Here is a 12,223-nt window from a genome sequence, read left to right as displayed (position 1 = left end):
AGGTTTGTATTAGTCCACAATCTACCCTCCAAAGTCAAAAATAGCATACATGACGAGCTGCTAACCAGGGAGTCGTATAAACCCTTTTACTTTTAGTTTTATACGACTTCCTGCTGCTAACCATGGCATGAGGTATGCTAACCATGGCATGAGGTATGCATGATTAGCGCTAGCGCTAGTCAGTAATGCCGCGCGAAACATTATTTGGAATGAACCACCAAGATCACGCTGGCAAGTACATGTAACTAGTTAGTAAATAATGCAATGATTTGCAGATTATGTGAAGGTGCCCATGGGATATAAACTTGATGGCCAGGGCCCTGTGGAGCGCAAATGGCGTCGCTAACAGGTCTAGCAACTCCGGTAGAAAGCAAACCGAGATTGAATGGAAGATAGACTTTGAAAAATGCAGGAACGACTGGGACAGTTCGACCTCTTTCTGTGTATCGGTAACCATAATTATTTGTATCTCACTTCCGTAGTTCAATCAGGTATTTGTAGGAGGTTGTTGGCCGAGCTGGGAAGAAAAACCTTCGCGGTCGAGAGCTCGTTGATGGCGGCATGGCACTGATACGATAGGTTGGGAGGTGAGTCACGAACCGACAGTAACCGGGGAATGGATCATCGCGTCTATATGATCGTTCAATTGCTAGAACTACACTACATGTAGCCTATTGTAGCCTCGGGTCGGAAATTCGGAGGCAGCATGAGTCTGAGAGTTTTAGTTGGCGGCTTCTTTCTGACGAATTCGACCAGTAACTTATCACTCGTCGACGAAACAGCCGCTAGCTTTGTTAGTATAGCAACTCAAGGAAAAAACAGCTACTGTAAAGGAATTTGAAGCGAAGGAGATGAGAGCTGATCGTAAGGGAAGCGGTAACTGCATGTGGCTGTAACCCGCTTCCTCTTTCCAATCATTTGTTGCGATCAGTGGCAGAAGGGATTCGCTGGAATGACGTTATGCATGCAGCATGGCGGCCAGCATGTTGCCAGGTGCGGACACGCCTCGCAACATCCTGTAAACCGCGCAATGTTTGTGTCACGAAATTCTATTCCTTTCTTCCTGTTACGCTCTTCTCGTGAAAACAACAAACATTCTCATAGACCTACGTTCCAAATATCAAGCAGTTTACAGTATAAAAGAGTCACGGGGATAAAGGTCGACGGTCACTGAATGAAAGCAGGCCATCGTTCCCGTCAATAATTGCACGATGTTATCATACTTGATGTGTTTATTATAGCTGCAAAAGTAGGATCATGATTTCCCTTACTCCAACGTGCCTGAAACTCTTGTGTTGCGCTGGGAGGTGAGAATGACACGATAGGGTGAACATTTACGGTATACATTGCAAGCACCATAACCCCTAACTGTGCACTTGAACTTTAATCTTCTTCCGCTATCATGCTCTATCTGTGCCCTGAGTGGTTCCAGGGAGGTGAAAGCTAGACAGTGATCCATGACAAGGACTGTGAACGACAAGCGAACCTCGATACGTGACTACCATGTGACTGACATCTGGTCAAAGCAGGCGTCACCATGGAGTTGTTATGCAGGCGACACATGCTCTCCCGCATTGCCAATCTCTTCCTGCTGAGCGTGATAGTGTGTGTATGTTACACGCGGGGACAGCGTGCCGATCCATCCTCCGATCCTGTTATGCCGAGCACTGATGTACCTGGCATTGGAACACCAACATCAAGCATAGAAGATCCTGCAGCAGACATTCCACTAGACTTGGATGTAGCAAGTACTCCCGCTGCCAAGGCTTCGACAGATAGATGTGGTTCAATGGACAGAACGTGTGGAGACAGCAGTGCAACACTTTGCAGTACATGGAGTCCTGCTGCCAGGTAACTTTCAGTTCATGCCGACAAGGAATGATTGAGCTTTTTGAAGCAGTATTACGTACGTGCCCGATGCCGTCAATCCTTTTTCTGCACCTTATCCCCTGGCACTTACTGCGGTGTGGTGAGCCCATAAGTGGAGGTCATATTTTTTTAAAGTCCACCCGTAGGTTGGAGATCCTCCGGGGGTTGTCAGTTGTTGGCTGGTTCTATAGCCCATTGAGCCATCTTTTATCCTGACTGTTACCCACAGCCAGCGCATGCTGGAGTATGTGGTGTGATGTGTGTGTGTGTGTGTGTGTGTGTGTGTGTGTGTGTGTGTGTGTGTGTGTGTGTGTGCACGAGCAAATAAAAGAAGAGGAAAGGAGAAAAGGAACGCAGACCCAAAGGTAGGGATTCACTGGCCAGAAAATCTACTTATAAAAACTGTGCGATGTGGACCAGGCTGAATAGTGGCGATCAATTCTTCAGCCTTGCAAGCTGCTGTATGGTGCAATCACAGCACAAGTTACTATGGCTTCTGCTGCAGCATTGCTGTCATCACCTCCGGTGATGGGCATTAAAGGTCAAACGTCAAAGGAGTGTGTGTCTGTGCATGCATGTGCACACATGTGTGTGTGTGTTTGTTTTTGTGTGTCTTTGCTGCAGATGCGAGAGTGGCCGTAACTTCACTTTCTGTGTAGTATCAAACAGTACCATGTTGACAAAGGAGTATTCCAGCATTCACTCCTACACCAGTATTGCACACCCACAGCTTCAGGTAGGTGAGAATTGCTCTGCGATGGACTTCACTGTTCACTTTCCCTAAGCAAGGCGGACAACAGTACCACGCCTGTCATTTTTCTTATGCTGCAGTTGTGATGCTGTGATCGTCTTGGACACGTTGTAACAATCCTGACACAGAACAACATGATAGCATCAATGTAAAGCAGACAGGTTCCAGGCTGTCCAAGAGAGTGCTCAATACCGAGAGGCAGAGCCAGTCCTACCAATAGACTGATTTCTCATGATCGCTTAGTGTATGAAACTCAGGGTTAAAACACTTATTCCATCCTCTTATTGTTTGATAGGATCAATGTGTAGACACGGTCACACATACCGTATGTCCGCACCTTTAAAGCCATGGAGGTATATTTGAATATAAGGCCAGTCTTAGTTATAAAGCCATGGGCTTCCTAAATGAAATGACATTTGAAGTATGTTTTGTGAAAATGAAGGAATAAGTATTATAATAACAAACTTTCAGCCCAGCAGGAAGGGTGAACAAATGGATTTCGTTTGAAGTTTCTGTGCGGACTTTGATTTTTATGGCATGGCGTAATGGGCGAGTCATTTTGCATCTAAAATAGCTAGGAAAGCAGCGGTGTTTCGAATATAAGGCCATGGCTTTAAATGTGCTGACATACGGTAATAAATTACGAGAAGCAACGTGTCCTCTTTGGTGCTATTGTGCTAGTACTCAACCTACACTTGGTAGGAATGTAAAGGTTGCACATTGCACATAGTATGTGCAGGTACACAGCTGCATCAGTACTGTACAGTACTGTATATACTATTTGTTGCAAGTCAAACCTCGACTGCTCGTGCCGGTTTTGGATAACTGTCTCGGCTCTGCTGCCACTCTCGATGATGTGTCATGCGAGACTCTTTCCCTAGAATCCTTGTTGACATTAATTTTGTGATGCTGCCTCAAGTCCAACAAATCTTGCTTTTATTCTAAGTTATAGTTACATAATTATTGCCATACCATCCTACTTCTGTGCATTGTATGATCCACTCTCCCTGCAGGTCCTGGTGTCGAGCAATCCCAGACTATGTTATGCAATAACTCAGCTACGTTTGACATCTAGTGGAGCCGTAACACCAAACGCCGTTGTGGATCTCACAGTTGACTTCGATGGCACTACTCTGCTCTTCAGAGCCAACGGAACATCACAAGACGAGGTGCTGCATGCCTTCATACAGGTAGGTAGGCCTCCAGGAGAAGAGAATTATGACGAGTGTGTGCTGTCTACGTGCAAGGGTTTGCGCAGTATCCATGGCACAGTGGAAATGGTTTAATCCCGGCAGGAAACACAACTTGATGATGTTGAAATACAAATATGACCCGGCCAGTGTCTGCTCTAGGATTTCAAACCAACCAGGTACACGTGTACCTGGGACAACTCTTCCAACGGGTCATAGCCGGGTACGTTCAAGTCAGCCTACTGCATGTACGCCAGAGAGCCGTAAATATTTTAGGACTCTCTGTCTGATGTACATGTAGAATATGTACTTTCAACCGGGTCAGAGCCGGGGTACGTTCAAGTGACCCTACTGCATGTGCATCAGGGAGCTGTAAATATTTTAGAACAACCTGATCAGGGGCGTCGGAAGGTACTTTAGTGTGGTACGGTCAACTATCTGAAGTACAATTTACTCGTGGGGGAGTGGTGGCCGAGCCAAAGATTTTGGAAATTTAGATCACAGATCAGTGTATTTTATTGGCACCTGGGGCAAAAAGTGGTACGGTCAATACGGCAGTGACCGTACCGTGTGCGACGCCCCTGCTGATGTACCTTGTATGTGTAGCATATGACATGTACATGTATTCCCAACCAGGTCACAAGTGACATAGTGTTCTTTTGCCAAACGCTTCCAAGTCCCCCCCCCCCCCCCCCCCAACCGGGTCGCTGACCCAGCTGACCCGGCTCTGGAGCAGACAGTGGACCCTAAGGCCATCATTTTTTATAGCTATGTTTCGCGTCGTCCGCACGCATACGTTTTGATTTTTTTTGGAAAAAAATAAAAAAAATCGAACATGCACAGTGAATGTACGATCGTGCGAGTCATAAGTGTGGACTGGTTGCATACGGCGAAGCTGGGATTCAGAAATGGCCTCTACTAGGCTCTAGGCCAGCATTGGTAAATTGTTTGTTCGGCATCTGGGAGCAATATTCTATGAGCTTACACCAGACCGCATTGATCGCCTCAAGCTGAGAGGATGCGTCGTTCCGGAGCTCTTTGCACCGCTGCTGAAGTCTGAGCACAATAATCCAGCGAAGCATAGGCACCAACGGTTGCCTCCTCTGTCCAAAGTGAATATTTACTCATGCTGATAACCAAGATGTTGTGCCTCGATGTACGATTTTTCTTTCGAATGTACACCATGCACGAGCTTTTGTGCTATGTACAGTGCATACACCTCTGATGAGCCTTTTTTATAATTTTGCAACTTTTTATTTTTTTTCCACCTCTCGCATATGATTCTGGAAGTTGACCTGACGCGAAACATAGATATAAAAAATGATGGCCTAATAGTGCTGAGAATGAGGAGAGACAGAGAGACAAACACACACACACACACACACACACACACACACACACACACACACACACACACACACCACACCACACCACACCACACACACACACACACACACACACACACACACACACACACACACACACACACACACACACACACACACACATTCCTGCATGTGGATGTCCACATTATCGGCACTGATGACAGCTTTATTTGGGGGTGGGGTTGGGTCACATCCACGATCCCTACAGGTAACAATTCAATCCTTCTTCCACTATTCAGTGAAAGACAGTGATGTGTCATGTGCGTTGTTTGTCCATGTAACATGCTCTCTGGTGTTTGATATGATCCTACTCCTATTTGGTGTGTTCAGGTCTGTTGCCATGATTACCAGTGCTTTGACATTGCGTCTCTGCTATGTGCCAGTGATGATCATGTCCAGTACACTGGCCAGCCGTTCACTCTGACTGCGGCCGTCGCTGTGAGCCCGGCCGAATGCCTTGCACCGCCTCTGCTGGACAACGGTGTGCACGACTGCGACGGACAGGCGTTCACGATCGGCTCGACGTGTCGCTACACCTGCTCAAGGGGCTACAGCTTGGCGGGCAGCAATGCCGTCAAGTGTCAGGCTAGCGGCAACTGGAGCCCGGACCCACTCCGCTGCTCTGTCCTTCAATACACTATACCCACGCGAACTGTGCAAATCGGAGAAACGAACAGCACGGGGTTTCCATCGCATGCCGCGGTGGCAGTCACGATTCCTGAGCCTCTCAGCCAGGATTTAAGAGTACCGGTGCAGGCTGGTAGTTTACCGGTGTCGCTAACACCGTCAGATGGACTAGCCTTTACCGCAGGTGTAACCAATCAAACCAAGTCGGTTACACTGGCCTCAACTGGCGATAATCAGCTACTGGAGAACTTGCAGGTCTCTGGCAAGCTCACGGCTGAATCAGCAATCGGCAGCGCACACTATAGTGGATTTCCGCGACAGTCAAGCAGCATTGACGTTACTATTGTGGATAGTGAGCCGTATGTTGCAGAGTTCATCCTAGCTGCTGCTCACCAGACAGCATCCGATACATTCATGGATTCCGCAAGGCAGATTGGCGAAACGTAAGAGCATTAAAACAAATGAAATATGTTCTTTAATACCGTATTTTCCGGTTGAAAGTCGACTTTTTTCGACTAAAAATAGAAAGAGAAAGGGTGGGGGTCGACTTGCAACTAGGATTCGACTTATAACCGGGAACTATCAGTATCTCACAAAAATGACCTGCACTGCATGCACGAGTACACCTTGTGTACACGTTTCTGCCAGTTTATTGGCATTTTTTTCAAGGAATGGGACGTTATACCCTCCAATAAGGAATGTTTACATGGTTTGTTGATATGTTAGTAGCAGGGAGTCGTTAGTAGTGCTTCGTTGGGTGATAACTTTAAAATCGAGAATTGAGACCTAGGGATACTGGGGTCGACCTATAACCGGGATCGACTTACAACCGGTAAAATACGGTAAATGTTTCGTGTGTACCCTGTTGTGCCAGCCTTTTAAAGCCGGAAATTATAATAATTTCTCGGTAACAGATAAATTGAGATAATATTCCTTTTCCAGAAGAAAATTAGCTACACTATTGTAGGGCTGTTCATTTCGAATTGTCTAGTAATGCCCACATAGCTCTTTCACTTTCCGGCGGAGGGATACGCAGCCATGCACATATCGGCAAATATGTTTTAGCGTGACCCTACTGATTACCCCTATGACAGTCGATGTTATACTATTTCAAAGCAATTGGCAATTGTATATCCGGACTCCTCTCCTTTGCCCTGAAATGGTCAGAATATCACCAGCTTTGGTACCACTAAAAATGGTTTACAACCAACTGCCGCTCATGACAAGTGTCGTGAAGCTCACAAACTATGTCCACGCGTGCTGCATCATAGATAGTCGTTGCGCACACTTGGTACTCTCTGTTGTGCGCATGCACTGTGTTTACTCATACACGTGCGTACAGCTTGCGAATGTACAGGAGTCGACTCACTGTTTTGGGATGTGTTTTGGAGATTATTCTTTGGTTATGAGTTTGGTAGTGACATGGAGTTTTCCTCGCTCTACTTCGATTGTAGCACTGGTTGACAAGCTAATTATTTATGTACGTGTACCTACGATAAATCACCACGAGCGTGTAAATTGAGCAGAGCCTGTGCCTGGTGGTGTTGGTAGATCCATCGAGAGTTTGCGAGTTCCGAACTTCTCGACAACAAGCAGTTTCCCAGGTTCGCATCCTGGTGGCGTTGTGATTTTTCGCTTTTCTTGCAATTCACTTTCCTGACTGTTGACATTGAATAATAGAACTGTAGTTTCTAGTAGTTTCCATACTAGGAGGTGGAATTGCTTCATTAGTTTCCATCCTAGGAAAATAAAATCTGGGCGTGCAGCCTTGTTATGATACTGTGTAGTGAAAGCTATAACTGATGAGATATGGGCATTCCGGCAATTATAATGTTTCTGTTAGCATGGAGACGATTCAATGTACAATCCAGAACAATGAAGATGACATAATTACCATCCTTTCTTTATGAAGTAAAACCGACGCAATAAGTATAACAAAACTACCACTTTACTGAATTCAATTCCTCTACAACACATACACGCACACTCAATCTCTCTCACCCATTCTTGTTCTCTCTCTCTCCCTCTCTCCCATCCTCTCTCTCTCTCTCTCTCTTTCTCTCTCTCTCCCTCTCTCTCTCTCTCTCTCTCTCTCTCTCTCCCAGGTCTCCATCTTCACAGCGGTTTCCTATCAATGAGACATCTTCAAGTGCCCAGCGCCTCCCTGTGTCTGCATCGGGTACACTGAGCCCGACATTCTCTTGTGACAGTGCGGGCAACCAGAGCTCACCTCTTTTACAGTACTCAGATAGGAACACTATCCAACAGCTGGCCAGCTCGGCTTTCAGTGTTGATGTGTGGGTGAAATTGTTGGGTGAAGCATCCCCAGGTGGGCAGAAACAGCAGCTGCTGCAGTATGGTTCTTCGGGCAGTCCGCAGGAAGTTTCACTTCAGTTTCCCGTGTCTTCACTCGGAGATGGACACTACGAACCACAGCTGTGCATCGCTGGGTTTTGCTGGCAGTGCGTAGTGAACCGAACGGCTGACGTCCTGGGTGAAGTATACACGGCAGCCATTGCACCGAATGAGTGGCGACATGTAGCTTTTGCCAAGTCATTGTCACCGTCATCACCTCAAGTCACTTGCTTTGTGGATGGCGTGAAACGAGAGACAATACAACTGGGCACAGGTCCTGATGGACCACGAGCAAATTCGACGTTGCGGCTGTGCACTCATTCCAGATTGGAGTTTGATCTGCTGCGGGTGGTTGTGGGTGAGTCAAGGTATTCTTCTGCTACCGTCCATCCATTCTTACCGCCTCACCAGCAAAACTACTTTGCTTGTCCTCCACTGCGGGCTCCAGTCCGGGGAAAGATATCCTGCAGCGGCTACACAGTAGGTGGACTGTGCACTGTATCATGCTCACCTGGTTACAGCCTTGAACACGCGTACACTGCACAGAGAACGTGTACGTCCACTGGCACGTGGTCAGGGTTTGAAAGCGTCTGCGTACCGCTAGTCATCACGGTCAGCATCGACACCGCTGCTGTCAGCGCTAAATCACATCTCACGGGATACCCGTCCACTGCACAGGTGACTGTGTCTCTTGCTTCACGCATAGATGACAATGTGGAAGTTCCCATAGTGCTAAGCGCTAACTCGCCATCCAATCTGCTGAAGATGACTCCAAATAACCTAACGTTCACTCCTGATAACTGGCAAATTGGTCAGTTTGTGCATATCATTGTACTGCCCGCAGATCAGAGGCTAGTGTATTCACCTACTGAGCAATTGCAAGTGGTGGCCGGCCCAGCAACGGGCAGTGGGCAGTATCGGGGATTCCCCGCACAGCCAGCCGTGGAGTCAATCAGCTGGGTGAATAGTGAGCTGTACTCAGCAGCATTCTATCTCTTCTCACCCTGGTTCAGTACGGACACAAGTTTTGAAGCTCACAGTACGACTGGCCCACTGCAGAACACGACTATACACCCCGGTGTGGTGATCTCTATGAGCAGAGAGCCCATGCCACCAGCTGCCATCCCACGACTTGCGGTCACCTCGACAATCCAACTCACTCAACCATACTATGTCAGCTATCCGGACAGAAGTGCGTTTCGTATAGGATCGCGCGCGTTTCATCTCGACTTCTGGGCAGCAATACCGGCCGGCTTGTCATTTCCAATAATTCATTATAGTGGCGGAGCCACCCTCAGTGCCGGTATATCGGACCTGGCTGGGTTTTCGGTTTCACTCACGGCTGGGTCAGTGATGTTGAATTCTCTGCTCGAGATCTCCATGCAAGTGTGCATTGCCGGTGATTGTGCAACTTGTGTTCACAGCGGCCAAGCCAACGCATGGCGGCATTTCACTGTCAGTCGCGATGGGCAGTCAGCAACACGTTGCTTCATCAATGGCAGGCGGTCACTTTGGAACCGCTCCACGAATCTTCTCTTCACCAAAAAGATTGACGGAGCGTCGACATATTCACTGCAAATTGGTGGAGACTTGCCGACAACACAAACACAGTTCGGCACTGGATATATTGAGCTGGTGCGTCTTTACGTTGAGCCTGAGTCGTCATCGTTGACCGCTCTTCCACTTCTACCTGGCGAGCTGTCATTGCTTGATTGTGGCCTGGTAACGTCAGTGGGGACTTACACCAACTGCACTAGCAACCAGGGTTTGCTTGGTGATATCTGCCGGGTCGACTGCGTGAGCGGCCGCATAGTAGACCATGCGGAGACCTACATCATCTTGAATTGCTCCAGCAAAGGCCAGTGGAACCCGGACACGATACCAGCGTGTCAGCTTGACTGCCCGACGCTGCGGATACCGAATGCCAGTCCCAGCTGCGGCTCTGATTTCACAATCTACACGTACGGATCAACGTGCTCAGTGAATTGCCATCGCGGCGCTCAGCTCGTGGGCTCAAATGGCACGCTGTTCTGCCAGAGTGGAGGTATGTGGAGTGATCCAGACGTGATGTGTGCAGTACCTACTCCACCATCATCAGCCCCGCCACAGGATTTTGTTGATGGAGAGTAGGCGGAAGAACATGCACCAGCACAAGCTATTCCCTGGTTTAGCCCGGCCGAGTTGAGTTGCACCTGCATAGCATTATGTGAAGCCCTCGGTTCGGTGTGCAACACTTACAGTTTATCTGCAGGCACCCATCTAGACTCTGAGTCTCTTGCTGAATGACAGCTCCACCTTATGCTTGCCTACGTGTGTACAAGTAACCTGCAAGCTGCACATGGGGATGACTGGATGACTGGATCCTCAAACCAGCCGCTTGCACACTGTCCAAATGAACCTCAGACTACAGTACTACAGTACTACAGTACTAAGTCTTGTACTACTTGGCTGCTGAAACTATGAGTACAGCACTAGTGCAATCATACTTCATAGTGGCCCCACTGGGCTGGCACAAAACATCTTGATTATGATTGTGCTTCAAAATCACCCGATAGGATTTCATACACTGCACAGCTTCATTCTTCTGAGAACCTTGACTATTATCTCTTTACCTTCATTCTTACCCTGAAATTAATATTGAAATGGCGCAAATCTAGATCAGGCCTTGAGACAACCGATGCTGTGGGAAACTGAGACTTTTGAAATTATTCCAGCACACATTACATGCAGCAGAAGCATGTGCCAGTCAATCATGCATCACCGAAGCCTGTACTTTTGTCAACATTTTTTAGTAGAGTATAATCTTCAAAGGGATAATTTGAGACCAGAACTCGATCTTCTAAAACTCTTTACCTTGTTTTGACCTCATTGTTGTGTGATGACTTGAGCTACATGTATATCCAATCAATGTGGTACAGTGTGTACAGTGGCATGTGGATATTAGACCCGGGCAGGATACATGTTCACCATTGCGGCCCAATTCTTCCTTACCGTACTCGTACCTCACGGCCTTGACCTGAGCATGTGTGTGTGTTACCACTAGAACTTGCAACATTTCAAGGTTGCAGCCAACCGCTATTTGAAGACCAACGACTGGTCGTGGGCACATGACCATCTCTGAGTATCGGCATCATATCTGGCTCACCCCATGACTTTCAAATTCCGCTCCACATACTCCTCCCAATAACGTCTGCTCTTCTTTTCTCTCTTTCTCCTCCTAACACTGGCTGTTTTATCTTTCCCTCCTTCAAATGTACTGTCTCTCCTCCTAACATTTCGTATCATGTACCTGGCACTCCCGGTTTCATTTGTTTCTTCTTCTTTCCTTTTGGTGCGATTTATGTCCCCAGACGTTGAGACCTCAGGTCGGCTGAGCTGAGGGCGAAAAGCCTCACCATCACTATGCTCCCACCATGCAATTTTTGTCTTTGCCTAGCCTGTGAGCTGTGATCATTGAAAAAAATGTTGAACGCACAGATCCAGTGGTGATGGATGGGAAAATGCTTTCTGCATGCATGCACAGGGTTTCCCAGCTAGCTGCTTGTTGATGGCGAACTGTCGCCATGGATACGACAATGGCTGGCCTAGCGCCTGGCGGCCTGAGATTATCAACAGAGTTCCAAGCACGTCAACTAGTATTTTTTTTGTAATGAAAGTCAAAGATGTTCGGTTCCCACGAGTTGGGCTTGCGCTAGGGTTTACCGGGCGTTAGCGGCCATCGTTTTACACTGCAATATTTGCTTGTATCAGCATCCTGTCTCAGCATTCCCTGGCAACTCATGATGTCATTCATTTTACTGTCACCAGTGTACTGTAATACTACAGTGCTGGCAACTGAAATCCGACCCCCTGGGCGGTGCGGCGCGCCGCCCAGGGGGTCGGATTTCAGTTGCCAGCACTGTACATTGTATATTAGTTCAACTCCAACAAGGCTCCCCACTAAGAAATGATTATGTGACTGCTCGGACATGTATGGTAAGGTCCGCAACAAGGACCACCAGTTTTGGGTGAAGATACTGAAGGGGTTCAAGTGTAGTGCTGTCCGG

The 12,223-nt window shown here is 47.6% G+C and overlaps 1 protein-coding gene across 1 annotated transcript; it reads left to right on the top strand.

The window, feature by feature from the left end:
• The first annotated feature begins 284 nt into the window (after positions 1–284).
• On the top strand, positions 285–11,653 carry LOC135828118 (uncharacterized). Its single transcript, XM_065340553.1, has 6 exons — positions 285–587; positions 1,433–1,851; positions 2,494–2,605; positions 3,634–3,810; positions 5,526–6,265; positions 7,928–11,653. The coding sequence occupies exons 2-6, from the start codon at positions 1,538–1,540 to the stop codon at positions 10,305–10,307; spliced, it is 3,723 nt and encodes a 1,240-aa protein (XP_065196625.1). The 5' UTR covers positions 285–587; positions 1,433–1,537; the 3' UTR covers positions 10,308–11,653.
• Positions 11,654–12,223: the final 570 nt, after the last annotated feature.

This window comes from Sycon ciliatum, chromosome 1, assembly GCF_964019385.1.
Source record: "Sycon ciliatum chromosome 1, ocSycCili1.1, whole genome shotgun sequence".
Taxonomy (NCBI): domain Eukaryota; kingdom Metazoa; phylum Porifera; class Calcarea; order Leucosolenida; family Sycettidae; genus Sycon; species Sycon ciliatum.
This window is presented reverse-complemented; position numbering and strand designations above follow the sequence as displayed.

Bases quoted from the DNA above. Each gene is read 5' to 3' on its own strand.
- LOC135828118 (XM_065340553.1), top strand. From the start codon at position 1,538: ATGGAGTTGTTATGCAGGCGACACATGCTCTCCCGCATTGCCAATCTC. The intron at 3,811-5,525 runs GTAGGTAGGCCT...TGGTGTGTTCAG, and splicing joins TGCTGCATGCCTTCATACAG to GTCTGTTGCCATGATTACCA. The intron at 6,266-7,927 runs GTAAGAGCATTA...TCTCTCTCCCAG, and splicing joins GCAAGGCAGATTGGCGAAAC to GTCTCCATCTTCACAGCGGT.